Source organism: Trachurus trachurus (genome assembly GCF_905171665.1).
Source record: "Trachurus trachurus genome assembly, chromosome: 24".
Classification (NCBI taxonomy): domain Eukaryota; kingdom Metazoa; phylum Chordata; class Actinopteri; order Carangiformes; family Carangidae; genus Trachurus; species Trachurus trachurus.
Genome location: NC_139910.1, coordinates 487,137 through 511,485, shown reverse-complemented (window position 1 = coordinate 511,485; position 24,349 = coordinate 487,137). Strand labels below are relative to the sequence as shown.

Here is a 24,349-nt window from a genome sequence, read left to right as displayed (position 1 = left end):
CTTCAGGTTGTGAAATAAAAACCACCAGTAAGAAGAAAACAACAACATCAGAGTGAAATAAACAAAGTGGGCGGAGCCTGAAACACCTGTCACACTTTTTCTAGATTTTTTCTATTTTACGTTTGTTTTTGAGAATTTTTACCACTTTTTTCTAGAAATGTTTAAAAGTTTTTGGAAAAATACCACTTTTTCTCTACAATATTTCCACTAATTCACTCCATTGGCCATTTGAATGAACATTGACTAAAAAAGTCACGTTCTTCAGCCTCAGAACAAATGCTTGTGTATTTCTGGTGTTTGCTTCGGGGTCCGTGGTCTAGTTTTGTGCCAGTTTAGGGTCTTTGGTGTAAAACCGTTAGAGAAGCGCTGCTTTATCCCTGTCTACTGTTTTATCTGTCCTGTTATTGTGTTGTATTTTTAATGTGACCTGCCAACGGACTACAGATGCAAATGAGCTTACAGCTATAATCTGGTGCAGTGCATCAAATGACAACATTTATGTTTGAACTGTACACTGTCCCTTTTAAATAAATTAAAATTGAATTTATGAGGTGTGAGGTCATCATGTTGGTGGGCGGGGCCAACCCAGGCAGCTGAGCCAATCAGAGCAGCGCTGATTTCTAACTTTGCTTTCTCTCTAATCTTCTGTGTAGTCTCTCAGTCGTCGTCATGGCAGCAAGAAACAAATGGGGGGCGGTGAAGGAGCGTCTGACCGGAGGCCCCGCCCTCGACCCCGACGCCCTGGAGGCCAATCTGGAGAACGCCGACGCCGAGCTCTGCATCCGCCTGCTGCAGGTAGGAAGAGTGCCCCCTGGTGGTCAGAGGGAGGAACTATGGGATGTTACTATCACTATGTTAGCACTATGTTTCATTTCTACCATTTCTTTCCTCTAGTCTGAAAGAAGACATGTTAAAGGGATAGTTCAACATTTTTAATTAATTAACGCTCATGAGTCCGGCCGTGCGCTTTTGACAAAAAAGAGAGAGAGAGATAGAGAGAGACCTGCTGTGCACAACAAAAACAACAAAAATGTGTCACGACTTCCTGTATATGGCCCCTTCAAAATAAAAGCCCCATAGTCTTTCATATAGCCTAGTTCAGTCATATAGATTTTGAGTTAATATTGACAAGACACGGCTCCAAAGGTTTGTTTGTTTTTTCCTGCGACCAATCGACCAGTGAAATTTGGGTCGGCTAATGATTTTTTGGTCGACCAGTGCTTGGTTGTGTGCAGTAGAATTGTGATCCATTGCAATGCATCACAATGGATCATAGAATCGAATCGAATCGAATCGTTACCTGGTGAATCGTAATCGAATAGAATCGTGAGTGCAGTGCCAATGCACACCCCTAATAATGGGCCAGTTTGCCAAAATGTTGAACTATCCCTCAAAATCTCAAAATTGTTGTTTTTGCCTGTAATGTCTCGCCAAATCATTTTTATCTGGAGTTTAGAAATGTTATGAAAGTAACAGAAATATTATCATCATACATTTGAAAGAAGAACATTTTTTGGTGTTGTTACTTAAGTTTAGTTTAATAAGTTTATTTGTATCAGGGACAATGTACAAAATAACATTAGTCTCTAAATGAGAAGAGATGCCTTGTAGCGGATTTATCTCACTAGCTACTTTCCATCCGTCGCCCCTGGGCCGGTGAATAAGAACAATAGATAGATAAGAATTATCCATTTACATAGCGTTCTAAACATAATACACCCTCTCACACATCACAAACACTCAAGACATATTTCATATCAGAAAGAAACATACAGTTATTAAAATACTTGGCCGCTCCGGGCTTCCATAGCAGTGGATTTCCATGCATCGATCAGTGTGATGTTAAAGACAACCAGAGCTCCTCCCCTGCAGGTCCCCAGCGTGGTGAACTACTCTGGTCTGCGGCGGAGGCTGGAGACCAGCGACCAGGTCTGGATGCTTCAGTTCCTGGAGCTGAGAGGTCTGGACCTGCTGATGGAGGCGTTGGAGCGGCTGTCGGGCCGCGGCCGCGGCGGCGCCCGCATCGCCGACGCTCTGCTGCAGCTCACCTGCGTCGGCTGCATCCGAGCCGTCATGAACTCAGCGGCCGGACTGCACTTCATCCTGGACCACGAGGGCTACGTCAGGACGCTGCTGCAGGGTGAGAGGCTCTCTGCTCTCCATGAGGGCCGGGACAAACATCCATTTTTATATTAATCACGATTCTTTTCTGGCAATAGATTCTCATATGAAAATCGATTTTTTTTTCTCCATTTTTTTAATTTCATTTAAATTTTTTATTATTATTATTAGTTAGTTTTTTTTTTTTTTTGGGACGACCAATCTTTATTGTACGATCATGTATTCTGTGCCATTACACTCGACAAAGTCAAACCGGCCTGTTGTATTCGTTTGTTCTCAGATATCTATGTGAACAAACCAACACAACAGACAAACTGATGTGATGTGTGTATTGATTTTTGTAAATATGACTTATGATGTATTGTCAAGTGTTTGGTTCAACCTGCTCTTGTTTAAGGAAAGAAAATCACAATAATTGAAATATAAAATCGCAATACTTGTTTAATCAGAATCGCAATTTAAATCGAATCGGGACCCAAAAATCATTAGAGAATCAAATCGGCACAAAAGCGTATCGGCCCAGCCCTAGTGTCTCTCTATAAAATGTCCCAAAATTGCATCTGCTGCTGTCGGCTCCATTTCCTTAGAATTTAAAAGGCAGCATGTTTAATTAACTGCACTATTTTTTTTTAATAAAGAAGCACTTTTAATTTTGTTACTTAAAGGTTGAATATGTAGAATATTTATTAAAAGCTATATTTTTTCAAAAATAATACATCCATGGGGCCTTTAGAGGGGTACAGAATGAAAGTATTGCTTTTCCACAAAAAATTTTTTTAGTCTGAATTATTATTTTTAATTTTTTTGACGGGCTCGACAACTGACTATCTGTCAACGTTCTGTTTACATTCGTAGCTGCCTGTAGCCGACATGTGGCTCAGTTCTCCGCTGTTTTCCTGCCTCCTCCCGGTCCTATGCGTTTGTTTCCAACCAAGCCTTTTTAATAATCAATCGGTGGATCAATGGATTATCATATACTTGTTAGGATGGCTGTATTTGTGTAGTCTTATCTGTCATAAACACGTTTATCGTCGCGGACTTTCGGTGCCACGGAGCTCCTTTTTTTTTTTTTTTTTTCCAACTTGACGAGAGCCGTGACGGGGACAGCTCTCCACTCCGACACACCTCCACTTCGACACCCCGCTGTTACGAAATACCCCCACTTCGAAACACCGCTACTCCGACACCCCCTCCTCCCCCCCGCAGCTGTCCAAGGTGCTGAACCGCGTGACGTTGTTTACATTCTGCTTTGTGGCTTGTCTGTGAAACGTGCTGCTCAGAGACTGGGCAGATCACTTTCTCCCCGACACAGTAAAAGAAATACACTTTTTTTCTTTTTCTCCCCCTCTGCTCTGCTCGAGCGCGGCTGAAGCCGGCTTGAGCCCACACGGGCGCGAGGCTGCTGAAGCCGCCGCTCGTGCTGACAGCTGACTGATGGAGATGCTTTGGTTGGGTTTAGGCAATGAAGAAAGGAGTTGGTTAAGTTTAGTAAAAAGACCAGGTAGAGGCTAGACAGGCTAGAAGCATAATGAACATTATATGTCATTAATATGAAGTATTTGCTTGTTTTGCAGTTAATTATGCACATGATCCGTTTGACCCCAAAAAGGAAAAAAGGATCAATGCGCACTGAGCACTGGGGGTTTCCCCCAATAGGCTTTTCGGAGTAGCGGGGTCTTTAGAAAAAATAGAAAACCCCGCTATTACGATGAATGGAAGTCTATTGTCGGAAAGGCGGGGCTTCGGAAAGGCGGGGTGTAACCAGCAGTGACAGCGGAGGCTCTGAGCAGCAGCGGTGTGGAAGGCAGAGAGCCTCCACTCTCCCTGTAACAAGCTACAAGTCATTTATTATGCTGTTAATGACGGTAAAAATGAAACATAAGGTAAATATCCTGCTTAGTCCTCCTCCTCTGCTGTCCTCTGATCAGAGCGGAGTCCCTAGCAACGGCCCGTTTTACCTAGCAACGGTCTGGCAATCGACTGCTGGAATTCTTTTTCTGTTGTTGTTCTTGTATTTCTACATAGTCAACCTTTAAGCAATATGTGATATTGCTTTTATTCAACAGTTTCAACAATTCCATCTAAACATGGATAAATGTTTAAAACTCAATGAATGTGAAAAAGACACTTCAGTCGTTCTGTCTTGTAAAGCAGACTGGAGTAGATCATGAAGATCCTTTAACACCAACAGACTGAAGCAGAAATCATTAGGAATCTAATCGTTTTGAATCAAAAATCGACTTTGAATGGAATCGTAGCCCCAAAACTCAGAATCAAATCTAATAGTGAGATAGTAAAAGATTCCCACCTCTAGTCTCCATCCTCTCCTTGGTTGTTGTGGAGTCACTGAGCCGTGTCCCCGTGTGTCCTCAGCTCTGGACACGTCCAACGTGATGGTGAAGATGCAGGTGTTTGAGCTGTTGGCGGCTCTGGCTCTGTTCCACCCTCGAGGACACCAGCTGGCCCTGGACGCCTTCGACTGCTACAAGGTACCGGTCTCTACTGGGCTCTACTGGTTCTACTGGTTCTGTCCAAATGGCAGCTGTCATATGGCCCGACATTAGCAGTTATCTCATAGTGTGTACACAAACAACAATTTGCGTGCATATAAGTCTGTGTGTGCAAAACTTTTTAATTTAAAAAAAAAAAGTATATTATTTGTAGTTTTATGACACCGGTGCTGCACAGACTTTCGCTGCCTTCAGGACCTTCAGGACCCCAGTCTGCCCTTTTAACGGCCTAGAGCCATAATCTTCTTCTTTTTTTGGCAAACGGATGAGATCTCCTCGGTTTATTATACAGTTTCCATCCATCCTTTTGCCAGTTTGTGCAGTTAACACCACAACAACTCCTTGTCCTTTTCGTTTTCTGCTTGACTCTGCTTGTAAATAATGAGAAATGTCCTGCTTTCTGCCGTCTGGCTGCACGTTGCACATCTGCCATGATGTTGCACAGAAACCCGTCTATAGGTTGTGTAAAAAGTGTGGTCATTGGTCAGGAGGATGTTCTGTGTTTTGGGTGTTTAAACTTTAGACTCGATAGTGTAGGAAATAGACAGGAAGGTCAGCGGGCCGGTTGGAATCGACCCCACAGCTGCTGTTGTTGGGACCATGTTGGGTTCTTCTACCTGAGCTCCATGATTGAATTGTCTCAATGGAAAGTTCTAGAGAAGTCACACGATGAAGTTTACAGGGTTCCTACGCAAGTATGGAATTTGAATTTATACATTTCCAGGTCTGTAAAAGTATGGAAAATGGAAACTATTGTATGGAAATATATTTATTTTATTTTATTAATCTTATCTTGGTTTGGTCTTATCTGAAGTTATTGGGGTTAATTATTTTGTATCTAGCTACAATCTCCTGGAAATGATTTGGTTGCATAATAGCAGACCCATTCAGAATAATGAAAATAAATGATGGATTGCATGATTTTTTTTATATTATGCACATCTATCTATTTACTTAAATATCACAAATTATTAGATTTTTTTACCGAGAAGTCTGGAAATTAGGGTCTGGAAAAAGTCTGGAATTTGGAAATTTCAAATGTGTAGGAACCCTGAGTTTAGCCGTGGCTACAGAGCTGCATGAGCAATCCCAGTCCCAGTCCCAGTCCCAGTCCCAGTCCCAGTCCCAGTCCCTGTCCCTGTCCCTGTCCCTGTCCCAGTCCCAGTCCCAGTCCCCGTGGTAACAGCTCAGGACCTCAACACCTCAGGATGTGGTCAGTGTGTTGTGTGATGTGTGTTGTGTGTACCATGAGGGTGTGACGGCCGATAAGAACCAGAACACGTGGGGGTGTGGCCCTGACAGGGCTGAACTTCTATTGTGCTACGTGGTTAAACATTAACTGAATTTCAGATTCAGATATATTTATATTTTTAAAATGGGAACAGTACATATTGATTAACATTGTTGTGTAAATATGTGGGATTGTAGCCAAGTGGCTCATTTCCATCCCCAGTCCCATTGGCAGGTTGATGTTAGACATAAAAACAATGAAGATAAAAGCACAAGAGGCAGGACTACGACAATAGAACAATGCATCATGGTAACACCTTGACATCTGACACAAACATATATCACATGAGCAACATACGTATATTAATTGGCCAGAAAGGTATTAAGGGGACCAAGAGATTACAGAACAGTTATAAAGTGCTACAGTGCTAATTAAAGTGCTTTGTGCTAAAGTGACGAGTGCAAGATTAAATTTATTCTGATTGCAAGATGCCCCAGTAAAGTGCAGGATTGACTTAAACTGCTCTATGCCCATGACACACGATGCACATGCAGATGTGTGTCTAATATTGCACTAAATTTGTATACATAAATGTACTATGTACACACTATTGTACATTTCTTTTAAATACATAAGTATATGTATACAATGTACGGGGAAAAACTTGCTCCACTATCAGATTTTTCTTAAAGTGAAAATCTGCTTGAAAGAAGTAAAAAGTGTCTAAAAACAAGCTACTTTTTAATGTGATGAGTCTTATTTTAATTATAATGAGATTGTTTTGACTAGAAATACACATTCTACATTCCTATACAGAATGAATATCCTGAAAGCCCAGGCTGTCCTGAACAAAGGGAAGTCAGTTAGTTGAGGTTTCTAAAGGGTTTATACACCAGGAGACCAGGAAGAAGACGCCACCGACTCAGAGCGTCGTCAGTTTTCTCTCTGTCTGTATAAACTGTCTGTGTTGTTGTTGTGTTGTTGATTGTGTTGTTGTTGTGTTGCTCAGAGCCTGAAGAAGCAGCAGTACCGCTTCAGTGTGGTCATGAACGAGCTGCACGCCACCGACAACGTGGCCTACATGGTGGCGCTGATGAGCGTCATCAACGTGCTGCTGTTTGGAGAGGAGGAGCTGAGGAGGAGGAGCCGGCTGAGGCACGAGTTCATCGGTACGACGCTGCCACGGCAACACAGGGTTGCTACGGCGATACAGGGGTTGCTACGACATCCATCTCTGTGCTGAAATGATGGGACATGTTGAAATGATGGGATGTTATCTTCTCACTGTTGTTGCAGGACTGCAGCTCCTGGACCTGCTGCCCAGACTCAGGTACACACAGCTCCCCTTCCTCTACAACCCCGATCAATAATCAATGATCAATGATACGAGTCCTCCGTCTCCCTGGAGACTGAGGACTCGTATCAGTTATTGCTTTCAGCATTCACACTATTGTTCTTCGGGTCGGGTCTTTATACTTATTCCGAGTTCTTCTTCCCTTTTTTGGTCTTTAACTAGTCCTTCATACTTTGTGCTATTTCAACAATTCAGATTTCAAATCGTGCAACTGGACTTTCTGGACATTATTGGAGTGACTTTTCTCTTTTTAACTATTTATACTTTTTAAAATATTCAAAAAGTTTTGATTTTTTTGTCCCATTAGAAATACATTGGAACAGTCTTCAAACTCTGAAACTACTGGTCCTACTTTGAACCTCATTTGCTTCCACATACTTTCACCTACAGGCTTCATTCAAATTCTGAGTTGTAGACAAACTTCTTATGTATTCAACCTGTGTACAACTTTTTCATATCATGCACCGTTTTTGAGATAAATCCTTTAAAAAGGACATGTGCATTTCTGACTAATTTCACACTTTTCAATGAGTGTGTATTGCGTTTGATCAGAGTGGTGACATCATCACTAGAGTGCAGAAGAGCCCAAAAAAAGCGACTGGAACTTTTCTTCTTAAACTGCCACCAAAGCTACAAATGACACTCTACACACAAGGATTGGCCACAGTTTGTAGCCACACTTGTCTTCTGGCTAACAATCTGGTCAAAAACACAAAGACACTTAGAGAATAATTTTTAATATTTTTTAAATGCAGCCTGAGACACGAGACTATAGTCAAGTGGTTAGATCACTGGGCTGATGATCCTAAGGTTGCAGGTTCAAAACTTCCCTCAATGCCAATGCAATATCATTCAGCTATCATTCCACAGTCTATAAATCATGGCGGTGAGAAACTCTGCATATTATGTGATGCATGAGCAACCTTGATAATGCATATGCCCCCCACCTTTCCTCTTTACCTCTTTCTATCTTGGTTTGTCTTAACATGTTTATGTTTCTTGTTTCCACCGCTGCTCTAAGACGACTGTGTGCTCTCTGTGGCCTAGTGGCAGAGTAAAGGTCTACTGACCATGAGCTTGTTGGTTCGATTCCTCCCTTGGTCATACCGTTGCATGTTCATCACTACTTGTCAATTGCGTTTGCTAATTCAGCAATGACGTTCAGCTGCTTTCAGCATTCACATGTATTTCCTTCAGGAAATACAATTTCTAGTTGATTATTGTACTCGTATTGGTTATTGATTTTTGTCCTGTGTTTCCAGGGAGACGGAGGACCAGGACCTGAACGTCCAGTGTGACGGGTTCGAGGAGTCTCTGGCGGAGGACGAGGAGGAGATGGAGAGACTGTATGGAGGAGTCGACATGAGCAGCCACCAGGAGGTCTTCACCTCCGTCCTCACCAAGGTCACTGCTCCTCCTCCTCCTCATCCTTCTGCACCTCCTGTTACTCCTTCTCCTCCTCCTCCTCCTCTTCTCCTCCTGTCTGACCTCCTCCTCCTCCTCTCCAGGTGTCCAGCCGTCCCTCCTCTGTCCAGCTGCTGTCCATCCTTCAGGCGCTGCTGCTGGTGGATCCGGGCCGAGCGGCCGTCTGGTCGGCGTTGGAGCAGCTGGCGGACCGGGCCATGCTGCTGGCTCAGGACCGTGAGTCTCTAGATCTATCCACCACTTTATTTTCCCATGATCCATTGCGTCACACAACAACGGAAGTGGGTTTTAGTAGCATTCTAGCGAGCGGCTAACTGGTAGCGTTAGCGGCTAACTGGTAGCGTTAGCCACCGGTGTAGGTACCAAATGTGGGGGCTCCGGGCTGCCAAAACCGTTTTGACTAAATCTGATGTTTGTTAAGTCTATAAAACGAATTATTGAACAAACATTACTATTTCTGTGTGCACGTTTTTGTAATTAGTCATGGTTGTCGTAGTTGTTAGCTTTGCTGCTGCTAACAGCTAACAGCAGCAGCTAAGCTAACATCAGGACGTCAGCTGTTAAAACCCTCCCGTTGTGGGACACGACATGAAACTACTCCAGTTAGCTCAGTCATGTTGGAACTAGGATATCCGCTGGAGAAGATATGTTTTTCATGGGCCGTTTATTGAGTTATTGTTTATTGACACTGCTAACAGCTAAAGGCTAACGGTTAGCCCAGCTAATCTAAAATGTTTGTTCAACAATTCGTTTTATAGACTAGTGTAGTAACAACAGTGATATAGTGACGTGAAAATGTGACATAAAGCTAAAACCTCGTCCGTATTGTTCTCATTAAAATTAGGTGATGATTATAAATAAAGTCGTCACGGCCGATGTCTATCAACCAGTCTATGCTATCAACAATACAGTAACGGTGGAATGGAGCGTCATGGCAACACCCAGCGGCATTCTCCAGAAAATGGTGGATAGATTATTGATTATATTGATGATTGATCAGTGATGTCATCGATGATGCGGACGGTTGTCTCTGTGTTTCTGTCTGGCAGCTGATCTGGACTCAGTCTCCTGTGTGCTGGAGAGGCTCCTCCCCCACAAGGCGCTCTCAGCCAATCACAGGGTCCGGACCGTCGACCGGGCGGTGCAGACCCGGCTGCCCGACGGTCCTACGGGCCAATCAGGGCCAGCCGAGTCCCAAGCTCCTCCCACTTCAGCCGAGCCTCAAGCTCCTCCCACTTCCACCTCACCTGAGACCAAGGCCACGCCCCCTCCCCCTCCTCCCCCTCCCTTACCTGGTATGGGAGCTCCTCCCCCTCCCCCTCCTCCTCCCCCTCCCTTACCTGGTATGGGAGCTCCTCCCCCTCCCTTACCTGGTATGGGAGCTCCTCCCCCTCCCCCTCCTTTACCTGGTATGGGAGCTCCTCCCCCTCCTCCTCCCCCTCCCTTACCTGGTATGGGAGCTCCTCCTCCTCCCCCTCCCTTACCTGGTATGGGAGCTCCTCCCCCTCCTCCTCCCCCTCCCTTACCTGGTATGGGAGCTCCTCCCCCTCCTCCTCCCCCTCCCTTACCTGGTATGGGAGCTCCTCCCCCTCCCCCTCCTTTACCTGGTATGGGAGCCCCTCCCCCTCCTCCAGGTGACATCATCATGGCTCAGGCGGTTCAGGGTCTGGGGTCGTGTTACGGCGCCCCCCTCCCCACAAGCCCCACCCCCTGCCCCACCCTGCGCATGAAGAAGCTGAACTGGCAGAAGCTCCCGACCCGAGCGCTGACAGGTCAGTGAAGTGGTCTAGACCAGGTCATCACATAATCTCTATAGTCATAGCAGTAGGTTCTAGGGGTGGGCATTGCCAAGGACCTCACGATACGATGCATCACGATACGTGAGTCACGATACGATATGATATTTATATTGCGATATTCTACATAGTTCACTGAAAAATGTAAAAGGCATTATGCATCTTAAAATCCGAGTTGTAGCTATGTACATCAGATGATAGTGATAATTCATGGGACAAACTGAGTCAAAACAATGTTATTTAAATTATCCGTGCCATTTTATTGTAACTATACAAGTGTAAGTTACATAACAACAACATATCTGCATGAACAACACACTGTCTGAGGTAGCAGTACAGCGACACCTCGAGGAGCAGAGGTGCAGAAGTCGTACTGGATTTACGTCTGAAACATGATTTATTATTTGAAAAAAATCGATATATCGATCGTATCGCGATACAAAATATCACGATATATTGCCATGTCCATATTTTTCCCCACCCCTAGTAGGTTTGTTACCTTTCGGCCCTGCTCCATCTTTCTTTCTTTTTTGTGTCATTGTCGTGTGAGCTACTGGACTAATTTGAATTTCCCTCCTAGGGATGAATAAAGTATATTCTACTCTACTCTACTTTAATTGTTGGTGCAAGCTATTTATAGATCGGTGGAGCAGAGACGTGAGCTGCTCAGCTAACGCAACAGAGGCTAAATAAACTAAATACACAATCCGACAACTCCAGCTGCCGTGTCTGGAATGTAATTCCGGCTGCATTTCCCTCTACAACAACTCTGTCTGGTAAAGTTGTGTTATTATCTCATAGCGTGGTGAATGTGCAGCTCACAACTTGTCCACCAGAGCGTTGTGGAGTTGTTGGATTGTGTATTTGATGAGTTTGATGAGGGAAACCAAGAAATCCCATAATGAGCCTCCGTAGCGTAGCTCTGAGCAGCTCACGGCTCTGCTCCACCGTTCTAAAAACAGCTTGCACCGACAATTAAAGGTAACAAACCTACTGCTAGAGGGAGGATCTGACTAAATGTTGAACTGTCCCTTTAAAGGGATATTCCTGCGTAAGTTTAAGCCATGGTCCAACGCACTGTTACACCGAGTTAGACCCCCCCTCGAGAGATGTAGTCTGCTAACCGCTAGCTTCTCCAGTTGTAGCAACTTTAGCAATGACCGCACCATAACAAACAGTGCAGTATACGGATCCACGCGCAACCAATCAAAAAGCCACCACTAGCCACAAATAATGCTCAGAACGTCATCAACAGTACAAACAGGGTCCCATCCCATAATACGAGGCATCAAACATCTGTTAGCTTAGCCTGGTTTCTATTGAAAAGAGACGAAAACAACTCACCCACTCTGCTCCAGTTATACGCTATGCAGCAACTTTCCGTGTCCAGCATAGAGTCCAGGCACTGACAACACACGTCTGAGGCCGACTGGCAGCACAAACATCTGGTTTCAGCACAAACATCTGGTTTCAGCACAAACATCTGGTTTCAGCACAAACATCTGGTTTCAGCACAAACATCTGGTTTCAGCAGCCGACTGGCAGTGACCACCACACTGACCACTTGATTCCCCCAGATCCTATCTGTGATGTCTGCTTGTTGTAGCCATGGTTACAGGTAGTCAGCTGTTGTAGCCATGGTTACAGGTAGTCAGCTGGCGTGGAGGCGATTACCGAGTGAAGTAGAGTCCCGCAGCTCAAGGATGAATGTGTGTGTATTACTCCATATAATGCAGCTAAGTTCCTATGTATCTTCATCAGTTTATAAAAGTTATTATCGAGTGTTCACAGGGAAATGAACGGAGAGAATCACGTAAACAAGCGCGAGTATAGACCATTTCTATGTTTATAAACATTGATGACGTATGTTGTGGGCGGGGCTTCACTGGTGGCAGAACGTGACAGCTGATCTGGTGTCAACAGTGGAAAGCCGGCATCAAGAGCGATCAAATCAGAGGAAGATGGATCATACAGAGGCCTTCTCTGATTATTTTAATGTTTTGTCAACAGAAAACAGGTTGTCATACCTGAGTAGGCTAAGTTAACGATTAGCAACGGAGTGTGTTGTGTGTTACGGACCGACGTACTGCCTAGGGACACAAAACGCTGCGTGGGCGATCATCAAGTCCATCAACTACGGTAGGCTATATACTGACAGCAAACTGTAGCCTACTTGTATGGCTGTATATTACAGTTTATTTAACGGATCCATGTCTGTTATTTCTGTATTAGTCAGACCGTTGTTAGGCTATATATCACAGACCGTTGCTAGGGACACCGCTCATGACCCGATGTGTGTAAAAATGAATGAATGAATGAATGTCAAAATAAATGAATAAGAGGGTGAACGTGTACACGTGTTAACGTTTACACTGAATTAAACAGTAAATGTTTAATAAAAATCCCTAAACGATGCACGCAATATCTATTTTATACACTGACTGATAAGAGTATTTTTTCCGTCGAAAAAAAAGTTGTAAACGGGTCGTCTTATATTCGGGGTCTAGATATTGTAGCCTACATGTGCAAATCAGCGGGTGACACCAAACAACGTCTGCCCAAGCAAGTCAGAGCTTTTATTTCTCTCACACTCACACACCAGTGACCTGGAGATGCAGCCGCATCTGAGGGGACGCGCGTGTGTTGCCGCTTCTCCACTACACAGTTACAGCTCGGCTCTACTCGACTCGGTTTAGGTCCTAGTTTAAATCACAGCTGAGTTCTTTATAGTTCCTCCTCAGCAGTCGTTGTATCACCCCAATTTCCACTGGGTCCGTCAGCGCGGGGGTCACCGCTGATCGCTCCCTCTCTAATCAGCATTTCATCGGTCTCGCCGCGGCACGACTCTCTTTTTTCTCTCCTTTCGTCAGCTCCAAACTCACTGTTCTGCACCGCGATTACGAAAATTAAATAAAATTCACCCTCTAATGTGGGCTCATCATCACAGCTTAGGGTGGTGCTGCAGCCAAGCAGCTGCGCTGCTTTTTAAAGTTGAGCATAGGTCCTGACATACAGTCAGGACCTATGGTCAGGATGTGTATTTGTTGCTTACTTCCGGTATTTTTCTGCCACCAGTACGTCACTGTGACATCGACGCCGAAGTGGTCTATAGACGCGACGTAACACGCGCGATCAGGACGCCGACGCCGTTCGTTGCAGGAAGAGACTGTCTGTAATTTAGTGAAGGAAACATCACGGACACGGCTGAGTTTATGGAGTTTGAGAACAACAACGACTGGTTTCATTTCGATGGGCGCTGCTATCAGTTTGAGACCGAGTTTACTGAAGACGAGCTGAAGGAAATGGAGGAGAAAAGTGAAAGAGGGGCAGCTGCGGTGGAGACTATGTGCTGGACCTGGGGGAATCAAGTGGTCAGTGTGGTGGTCACTGCCTGTCGGTGGCCGCTGAAACCAGATGTTTGTGCTGAAACCAGATGTTTGTGCTGAAACCAGATGTTTGTGCTGCCAGTCGGCTGCTGAAACCAGATGTTTGTGCTGAAACCAGATGTTTGTGATGAAACCAGATGTTTGTGCTGAAATCAGATGTTTGTGCTGAAACCAGATGTTTGTGCTGTCGGTGGCCGCTGAAACCAGATGTTTGTGCTGAAACCAGATGTTTGTGCTGAAACCAGATGTTTGTGCTGTCGGTGGCCGCTGAAACCAGATGTCTGTGCTGAAACCAGATGTTTATGCTGAAACCAGATGTTTGTGCTGCCAGTCGGCCTCAGACGTGTGTTGTCAGTGCCTGGACTCTGTGCTGGACGCGGAAAGTTGCTGCATAGCGTATAACTGGAGGAGAGTGGGTGAGTTGTTTTCGTCTCTTTTCAATAGAAACCAGGCTAAGCTAACAGATGTTTGATGCCTCGTATTATGGGATGGGACCCTGTTTGTACTGTTTATGACGTTTGGTGCTGTTCTGAGCATTATTTGTGGCTGTAAGTGGCTTTTTGATCGGTGGGTAGTTCATCCGTATACTGCGCTGTTTGTTATGGTGCGGTCATTGCTAAAGTTGCTACAACTGGAGAAGCTAGTGGTTAACAGACTTCATCTCTCGATGGGGGGTCTAACTCGGTGTTACGGTGTGTTGGACCATGGCTTAAACTTACGCCGGAATATCCCTTTAAACATGATGTGGTCTCTCTCAGCTCACCAGTCCATGTGGACCTCGACCTGCTCCGACTCTGTGGAGCCAGACTACTGCAGCATCGAGCAGCTGTTCAGCCTCCCGCCGACCGAGACCAAGACCAGGACCAGGACCCGGGCCCAGCCCAAAGAGGTCAATCAATCAATCAATCAATCAATCAATCAATCAATCAATCAATCAATCAATCAATCAATCAATCAATCAATCAATCAATCAATCAATCGACCGATCATCAGCAGCTGTTGTGTCCTCCAACAGATTTCCTTCATCGATGCCAAGAAGAGTATGAACCTCAACATCTTCCTCAAACAGTTCAAATGGTACAAATCAGCCAATAGAAACACACCTCTGTGATGACATCACACTCACCTGTCTCACCTGTCTCTACCTGTCTGTCTCACCTGTCTCACCTGTCTCACCTGTCTCTACCTGTCTCATCTGTCTCACCTGTCTGTCTCCTCCAGTTCCCACGAGGACTTTGTGTCTCTGATCCGGAGCGGAGACCGGTCCAAGTTTGACGTCGAGGTTCTGAAACAGCTGATGAAGCTGCTGCCGGAGAAACACGAGGTCTCACCTGTCCCTCACCTGTCACCTGTCTGTCCCTCACCTGTCTCACCTGTCTCACCTGTCTCCACATTCATTTTCCTGTCCTAACTGTCCCTCATCTGTCTCTTTACCTGTCCTCTTGTTGTCTCACCTGTGTCTTTACCTGTCCTTTTGTCCTCTTGTCTCACCTGTGTCTTTACCTGTTCTCTTGTTGTCTCACCTGTCTCTTCACCTGTCCTCTTGTCTCACCTGTCCGTCCCCAGATAGAGAACTTGAGGTCTCAGCAGACAGACCGGGACCAGTTGTCCTCAGTCGACCGGTTTTACCTGCAGCTGCTGGACGTCCCCAGGTAGGAGGACGATACACCTGAGGACACACCTGTCTGACTGACTGTCTGAATGAATGAATGAATTTATTTATTTAAAACAGGGACAATGCATAAAAAACATTAATCTTGTAAAACAAGAAGAGATGCTCTGAGCCAGGTTATAGCAACAATTGCTAATTTCCGCCTGTCGTCCCTGCAGGTAAAGTGGGAACAGATACAATATTAAGATTAATTGAAATAAGACATAATAACCATAATATTTAAAAAGTTGACAGAAAGCACTAATAAAGCAGGGAAACAGGAGCGCCAAATCATAAAGTGCACAATAGGGACTAACAGCACATACACTCTCTCTCACTCTCATCACACATTCAAACACATACACATACAATACACAGATAACAATCATCCTCCTCTAATAACCACACTCACATAATACTCAACAATGTGTGCAAACTTGCTTACTCAGTAACCAGCGCTTTGACCAGCAGGAGAATGTGTGAGGATTTGTACATAGAATAAGTTCAGACTCATGGCCACATGAAAAAGAAATGGTCTAAATGGTCTGTATTTATATAGCGCTTTACTATACCTGAACGATACCCAAAGCGCTTTACAGTACATCACATTCACCCATTCACGCACACATTCACACACTGATGGCGGAAGCTGCCATGCAAGGCGCTAACCACGACCCATCAGGAGCAAGGTGGGTAAGGTGTCTTGCCCAAGGACACTACGGCAGCAACCGGGACAGAGTTCGAACCGCCAACCCTCTGATCATTGGACGACCCGCTCTACCACCTGAGCCACTGCCGCCCCCTACACTACACTACACTACACTACACTACACTCACCCCTCGTAACAGATCTAGTTAGACGTGCTGTGTTTTCAGAGCAGAGTGTCACAGACTTTTTCAGAGGGGGGGCATAAGCATTATGAATAATTTTGTGAAGTAGACAGTGTCTCCTTCACTGACTCTGTGTGTGTGTGTGTGTGTGTGTGTGTGTGTGTGTGTGTGTGTGTGTGTGTGTGTGTGTGTGTGTGTGTGTGTGTGTGTGTGTGTGTGTGTAGCTACCCCCTGAGGATCCAGTGCATGCTGCTGTGTGAGGAGAGCAGTTGTGTGTTGGAGACTCTGAAGCCCAAAGCTGAAGTTCTGGACCGAGCCTGTCAGAGTGTGTATACACAACCACAGACACACAATCACAGACACACAACCACAGACACACAACCACAGACACACAACCACAGACACACAGACCAACTGACACACAACGTATTGTATTATGAATAACAACAGAACTGACACTGGTTCATCTGCTCCTTCTGTTGTGTTGTTGTTGTTCCAGGTCTCAGAGAGAGCACTCGTCTGCCGAGCTTCTGTAAACTCATCCTGAGCGTCGGAAACTTCCTCAACTACGTGAGTCAAACAGATGTTCAACATTAAAGGGATAATGAGGAGTTTTGTAAAAGTGAAGTGTTTCCACACTACATTTATGAGCCTCCGCACCGTGAAATTCTTTGACCGGTGCAAGACAGACTCATGTTTTCATTCATCAAGAATTAAAGTCAGAGGTTGGAAGACGATCACATACCGTCGTAGTTCCCACCATAAACGGAGATTCATACGGCGGCGTTATTCTCATGACTCGCCACGAAACCGAAAGTAAAGAAACGCTGGTCGGCTCGCCCAGCATTTCCACCACCACTAATAATAACAAAATAACCATAGAGACAAAACCATAGATTTATCTAAAATGGACCATTAACAAGTGGTAACGGAGATTCATCCACATTAACATGAGACTTTTTTATAACCAGATAGAAACTCCTCGTTGTCCCTTTAAATCGAAAGCAACTGGACTTGGTTGTTTGTCTAGAAGACGTTTCACCTTCATCCAAGAGGCTTCATCAGTTCATGTAGCATCTGACCAGTCCCAGTCTGAAACATCTTCCTAGACAAATAACCAAGTCCAGATGCTTTTGATTTAAAACTCCTTTGAGACACTATGACCTGGACAAATGAGAATACGCACAGGCTGATTCTACTGGTGTTCTACTGATGTGTTAGCAATGTATGACACCAGGTGTTGTGTGTGTCAGGGAACCCACACGGGGAACGCCGAGGGCTTTAAGCTCAGCACGCTGCTCAGACTGACGGAGACCAAGGCCAACCAGAACCAGTCCAGGATCACACTGCTGCACCACATCCTGCAGGTACCAGAACCTCACCAGAACCACACCGGTCTGACTGGGGCCTCGTCCACACGAACACGGGTATTTTTGAAACCGGTTTGTTCTTTCATCCACACGTAACCGCAGTTGTGGCTGAAAAGTCTGGTTTCAGCAGTCACGTGTGGACAGGAAAACCGAGGAAAACTGCAATTTCTTGACGACATTGTTCGACGTCACACTGTGCGACGGTAAACAGTAAGTTGTGTCCATGGAGACCTGTGGAGCTCTAGACGTGACCAGCTGACGGAGTTGCTGCAGAGCCTCCAGTCTCTGGTTGCTGTTACCGGGTGCTATTTAGTGTGAATGCTGAAAGCATTCACACTAAATCTGAGATGCTGCTGAAAGCATTCACATTGTTATTCAAATCTTTAGACTTATTCTTACGTCTTCCACTCTTTTTCTGCACTTAACTAGTCCTTCATACTTTGTGCTATTTCAACAATTCATATATCAAAACGTGCAGCTTTTTTGGAACAATTGTGCTATATTTTCTCTTTTCAACTATTTATACTTTTTAAAATATTTAACTTTTTCTGCAATTTTTTTCTCATAGGAAATGAATGGAAACAGTCTTCAAACTCTTCAAATCTTGTGCTTCTTTCAGCCTCTATAGCTTCAGCATACTTTCAGCTACATACTTCAATCAACTTTTAAACTGTTCACAAACCTTTAAACTATTCAGCTGTTTCTCAGCTTATTGATATCTTCAACAGTTTCAGATATTTGGCAGTTTTAAAATCATTAAAATGTCTGACAAAATTCAAATTTATAATGAGTGTGTATTGCGCAGAATGTTCAGACCTAGAGTGGGTGACATCATCAGCTAGAGTGAGAGAGGTTCAAAAAATCCTCTGACACTTTGCTCTCTAACCTGTCACCACGACCACAAATTACACTCTACACACATTATTTTCTCCACTTTTGTAGACAAGCTCATCCTCTCTCTCTGCATGTGCTCCAAAAACCAGAGAGACTTACAGTATTTGAACTTGGAGCCTCTGAGTGCAGCCAGTTCCTTCTCTTCCTCTCATTGACTCCCATTCAAAAGTAGGAGCTGTTTTTTTGAGAAAAGCATAAATGACCCCCTTTTCTAACTTGTGATAGTGAGAAAAGTTTTTGCCCTACAAACATTTAATGCACATCACCACGTTCAGGAAGGTATCTATCTCTTTCAAACCCTCTGTCTCTTTTTTATCTCTTTTTCTTCTTTCTTTCTTTCTTCTACCCCCTTCATCTGTATTTTAACTTCTTTCTTTCTTTCTTTCTTTCTTTCTTTCTTTCTTTCTTTCTTTCTTTCTTTCTTTCTACTCTCTTTCTCTTTCTTTTTACTTCCTTTCTTCTTTCTTTGTTTCTTTCTCTATCTACCTCTTTCTATATATCATCCCCCTCTCTCAGTCTCTTTTTTCCCTCTTTTTTCTTCTTTCTTTCTTTCGTCATTCATCATTCGTCTCTCAGTTTTCAAGTTTTATATTTTAGCTTTAGCCTTTTCAACATTGCCTAAGCAGTTTCTTCAGCTAACTCAGCATTGTTCTAACAATTTCTTCAGCTCATTCAGCAATAGCGTTCAGCTGCTTTCAGCATTCACACGCATTTTCTTCAGGAAATGCCATCTTTTTCTATTTAGCATTTAGCATTTAGCATAGCCATTGTTGTTTTTCCTTGTGATTGGCTAAAATGGCCTTCCTGTTAGGAGTGCTATCGCCACCTACTGCTTTGGCATGTGCATGACATTGTTTGAGGCGGATTTTGCGGTCTCATGTGGACGGAGATATTTTTTATCACACCGGTGATGTGGACGCAAACAATTTTTTAACCGGGGGCCAGAAAAGTTTGGTTTCAAAAATACCCGTGTTGGTGTGGACGAGGCCTGGGACAGAATCACTAGACTCTAGAGAGTTCTATGTTCTGATGTTCTTTGTGTCAACAGGAGGTGGAGAAGAACCACCCCGACCTGCTCCACCTGCCAGACGACCTGGAGGTCTGTGAGACGGCTGCTGGGTGAGACAACCTCAACGAACCACATAGACCACCGCCTCTAAACTCTGTCAGCAGACGCTCTCTAAACTAACAGTTAAAGGTGTAAAAATCTGTGTGACTGTCCGTGTGTTGCAGGTTCCACGTGGAGTCGGTTCAGTCTGAAGCCAACACTCTGATCAAACAGCTGAAGAACACTGAGACCAGAGTCTCCTCCTCCACCGAGGACCTGAAGCAGCAGTACCTGTCCACCATACAGGTGAGACGCAAAACATCTATACATGGCCATGTGCATTTGTTTACAACTGCCGAAAAATCAATATATGGAGCATGAAATAAGTGTTTTGAAGTGCATCCACCTTATTGTTCCACATCGTTAGCCAAGATAACATTTCTGAAATTCAGTTTACCAACTTTTCAGTCCCCAGCACTAGCGTTAGTGCCCAAAACAAGTGATTTGAGGGCATCCCAAAAAATGTTTTACTTAGCGCACGATAGGACATTCACATTCACTGCGCCCCCTCCAATTTTTGGGCTGCATGTGAATACAGCTATCAAGATAGAGATGAGAATAGGGGTGGAAGAAGAAAGCGTGGCCTGAAAGAGGCGCATGGTGAAGCAGAGGAAGCAGCCTAACCCTAAAGGCTGGTCCAGGCCAAAAGATTCTAAAACATTAGTTTTGATTTTGCTCACTTGACCGGTTTTATAGCACACAGCCATTCTTGCCACTACAGTGACAGGAACTTGAGGTCTTCTGTCTTCTGTCTTCTGTCTTCTGTCCTCTGTCTTCTGTCCTCTGTCTTCTCCTCCTCCTTCAGGAGAGCCTTCGGTCCTGTGAGCAGCTGCAGCAGCTGTTGTCCTCGGTGGAGGACAGGAGGACAGAGCTGTCCGCCTACCTGTGTGAAGACAGCACCAACTTCTCCCTCGACGAGCTCTTCAACACCATCAAGACCTTCAGAGGCCTGTTCCTCCGAGCCATCAAGGTCAGCCAATCACAGGGCGGCACAGCCAGCAGCCAATCAGAGAGCAGAGTCAAGGCCCCCACATAGTCGGGCGTACTGTGAAGGTTAGGTCTAGTCGAGCGCAACGGTGTCACATTTATAACAGGTCAGTGTGAAGATTTCCCACCGAGCAGTCTGTTGTGTGACACCGAGTCCGTGCGGTCGTAAAAATTAAGCTTTGCGCGGACTTGTGCGTTTTCTGTTCAGATCGTTTCCGTATAAACGTAGCCTTCTTTTGAGTCGTTTGTGTTCACATGGTAACAGTCCCAACCGGTCCAAAGTTGTAAACAACCGCCATGTGCAAACCAACTGTTGAAGCCCGATCACAACCCGAGTCATTTGTGTTTATTTTTGGACAAAACTTGACGTGAACACCCCCCTCCCAGGAAGAATAGTTGATGTAAACTACATCAGCTAATGGGGATCCAAATCAAATCAAATCAAATCAAATCAAATCCTCCCAAAAAAGGAGGCCGACTCGAGTCATCCTCGGTATTTTTGGCTCAAAACAGCGCGTCCGGTTGTTCAGAACCATGGACCTTCAGCAGTTTGTGTGGCTAGTTTGTTTTTTGGAGTCAGTTGTGTCGGTTGCTGAGTCGATTACGTTGTTTCTGCAAACGAATGGAAACGAGTCGGGACCAGACCGGCTCTTCTAAACGAGCTCAGACAACTTGTTTTATTCCACATCCAAGCGCGATTCGTTGGGGTGAAACGCTCCCAAAGAGCCTGAAGGTCTGAACTCCCTCAGACTCAGTGGTTGGTGGTTGATCTCTTCCAGGAGAACGGGAGTCGCCGGGAGCAGGAGAGGAGGAGGAAGCAGCAGGAGGAGGAGAGGAAGCTCAGAGGAGACGTGAAGATCAGTGAGTCCAACTCTGTCATTCCACCTTAAATCTCAGCCTCACCCGTCGTGCAGCAGCACAGTGTGTCTGACACTTTACATTTTGGCCAATGCATCTAAAAACTACAACACCCATGAGCCTCAGGTGCTGTTGACATGGAAACACATGATTCTTGTAGACCAGAGTCTGGACCAGGTTCCTATCCACCACTTTCCGTAGAACGACGCTGGGTGTCGCCATGACACTCCATTCATTAACGTAACATTTTAGATTAACGTTAGCTGGGCTAACCGTTAGCTGTTAGCTTTTAGCCGTTAGCAGTGTCAATAAACAATACGGCCCATGAAATACTTTTTTTTCCAGCAGATATCCTAGTTCCAACATGACTGAGCTAACTGGAGTAGTTTCATGTCGTGTCCCACAACGGGAGGGTTTTAACAGCTGATGTCCTGCTGTTAGCTTAGCTACTGCTGCTGTTAGCTTAGCTGTCAGCAGCAGCAAAGCTAACGGCTACGCTAACCATGACTAATTACAAAAACGTGCACACAGAAATAGTAATGTTTGTTCAATAATTCGTTTTATAGACTTAACAAACATCAGATTTAGTCAAAACGGTTTTGGCAGCCCGGAGCCCCCACATTTGGTACCTACACCGGTGGCTAACGCTACCAGTTAGCCGCTCACTAGAACTGGTGGCTAACGCTACCAGTTAGCTGCTAACGCTACCAGTTAGCCACTCGCTAGAATTGGTGGCTAACGCTACCAGTTAGCTGCTAACGCTACCAGTTAGCCACTCGCTAGAATTGGTGGCTAACGCTACCAGTTAGCCGCTAACGCTACCAGTTAGCCGCTCGCTAGAACTGGTGGCTAACGCTACCAGTTAGCCGCTAACGCTACCAGTTAGCCGCTCGCTAGAACTGGTGGCTAACGCTACCAGTTAGCTGCTAACGCTACCAGTTAGCGGCTCGCTAGAACTGGTGGCTAACGCTACCAGTTAGCTGCTAACGCTACCAGTTCTCGCTAGAATGCTACTAAAACCAACTTCCGTTGAGGTGCGATGGATCATGGGAAAATAAAGTGGTGGATAGACCAGAATCTGGACCAGCAGCCGGTCCAGACTCTGGTCTGGTCTGGTCTGGTCTACAGGAACCTGGTCCAGACTCTGTCCTCTTGTCTCCAGTCAGGAAGGACGTGTCCAACCAGGACGCCGGCGGCTGCATCATCGACAACCTGCTGGCTGAGATCAGGAAGGGCCACAACCTGAAGAAGACCAGACCGCGATCCGAGGGGGGCGGCCGAGGTCCAGGTGAGGACCCAGTACACCTGGTCCTGGTCCTGATCCCAGACCAGTTGGTCCCTGGTTTTGTTTGTTTGTTTATTATTCGGATCCCCATTAGCTGCGGTGAAGTTGGAGCGATATAGCGCATTTAGCGTGCGCCTGTGTCTGTGTATCTATGTGCAGGCAGAGATCAGAGATCAGAGATGGTGGTTTTCAGTAGCTCTCATCTCTGCCAGTCAGCCTCTCAACCTGCCGCCTCTCTCGTGTGCGGGCGCACCGCACATGGGAAACACTGCATATAGATCCATTCAGCAGTTTACACATTATAATAACCCATATATATATCTATAAAAATATACAACATATTATACATATAAATATACCATGTTTTGCTATTTTGCTAAATACTTTTTTATTAATATTTTGAATTACTTTATGTTAGTGGTTAGTTTGATATTTTTAGGCAGTGAATTCCATTCTTTCATACGTCTATACAGCACAGTGCGCTTGATGGTCCCAGACCAGCTGGTCTCTGAGTCTGAGTGTGACTGTGCTGCTCCTCAGATCACCCCGGGGTCATGCAGAGGTCGGCCGCCGTGGACCAACCAGAACCAGACTCAGTCCTGGTTCCGACCGGTCCACCAGAAGGAACCAGACCAGGACCAGGATCCGGGTCGGGCAAGACTGGCGGTGTCGCCACGGAGACCGAGAAGACCAGAGTCCTGGACCCGGAGCTGCACTCTGGTCCTGAGGAGGAGACGACATCATCACAGCCCAGAACAGCTGATCCAGACCCGGGTCCAGGCAGACCGGCCAAGTCCAGGACCCATGAGCCAGGTACGGTCTAGAGGGCTAGAGGTCTAGAGGTCTAGAGGTCTAGAGGTCTAGAGGTCTAGAGGTCTAGACTCTGACTATCTGGTGGTCTATGTGTGTGCAGATGAACTGACCAATCAGCTTCCTCCTCCTGCAGGTGCCAGCAGGTCTGGGACCAGGTGTGTCTCTCACTGAGGCTCCAGGTGGACCAGGTGAACCAGGTGGACCAGGTGGACCAGGTGAACCAGGTGGACCAGGTGAACCAGGTGAACCAGGTGAACCAGGTGAACCAGGTGGACCAGGTGGACCAGGTGAACCAGGTGAACCAGGTGGACCAGGTGAACCAGGTGGACCAGGTGAACCAGGAGAACCAGGTGGACGGACCAGGACTCGTCTCCACGGCAACAGGACTGAGTCTGTCCTTGATGTGAAACATGACAATAAAGAGTCGGTGGTTTTAAAGGTGTGTTGTTGTTGTTGACAGTGTGTTTGTGTCACTGAGCCCAGAGGTCAGAAACATCATCACCACCTTCACCTTCAGAACTACTATATTTATTATTTATTATAAACTCCTGAAATCAACACAAAGTACAAGTAGATAAATGAAATATTATTACTAAAATAAAAGCAGAATAAGAACAGAACAAAATCAGATCAAATAGAAAGAGAATAAATGAAAATAATTCACGTATAAACATGTAGCTGCTATCGGCTACTGGACACATGACTCTTCTAGTTCAGAGCTGAACAGCT

At 45.3% G+C, this 24,349-nt stretch overlaps 1 protein-coding gene across 1 annotated transcript; it reads left to right on the top strand.

Annotated features, from left to right (window-relative positions):
* Positions 1–669: 669 nt before the first annotated feature.
* On the top strand, positions 670–24,027 carry LOC311007053 (inverted formin-2-like; the record flags this gene model as incomplete). The annotated part of the gene is made up of 22 exons (XM_084000135.1): positions 670–795; positions 1,873–2,140; positions 4,495–4,610; positions 6,872–7,031; positions 7,159–7,192; positions 8,479–8,620; positions 8,725–8,857; positions 9,691–10,413; positions 14,582–14,712; positions 14,839–14,900; positions 15,045–15,147; positions 15,390–15,475; positions 16,530–16,630; positions 16,805–16,875; positions 17,559–17,672; positions 19,618–19,688; positions 19,803–19,923; positions 20,483–20,647; positions 21,444–21,525; positions 22,685–22,810; positions 23,348–23,620; positions 23,738–24,027. The coding sequence occupies 22 exons, from the start codon at positions 670–672 to the stop codon at positions 24,025–24,027; spliced, it is 3,498 nt and encodes a 1,165-aa protein (XP_083856261.1).
* Between the last annotated feature and the right edge of the window lie 322 nt (positions 24,028–24,349).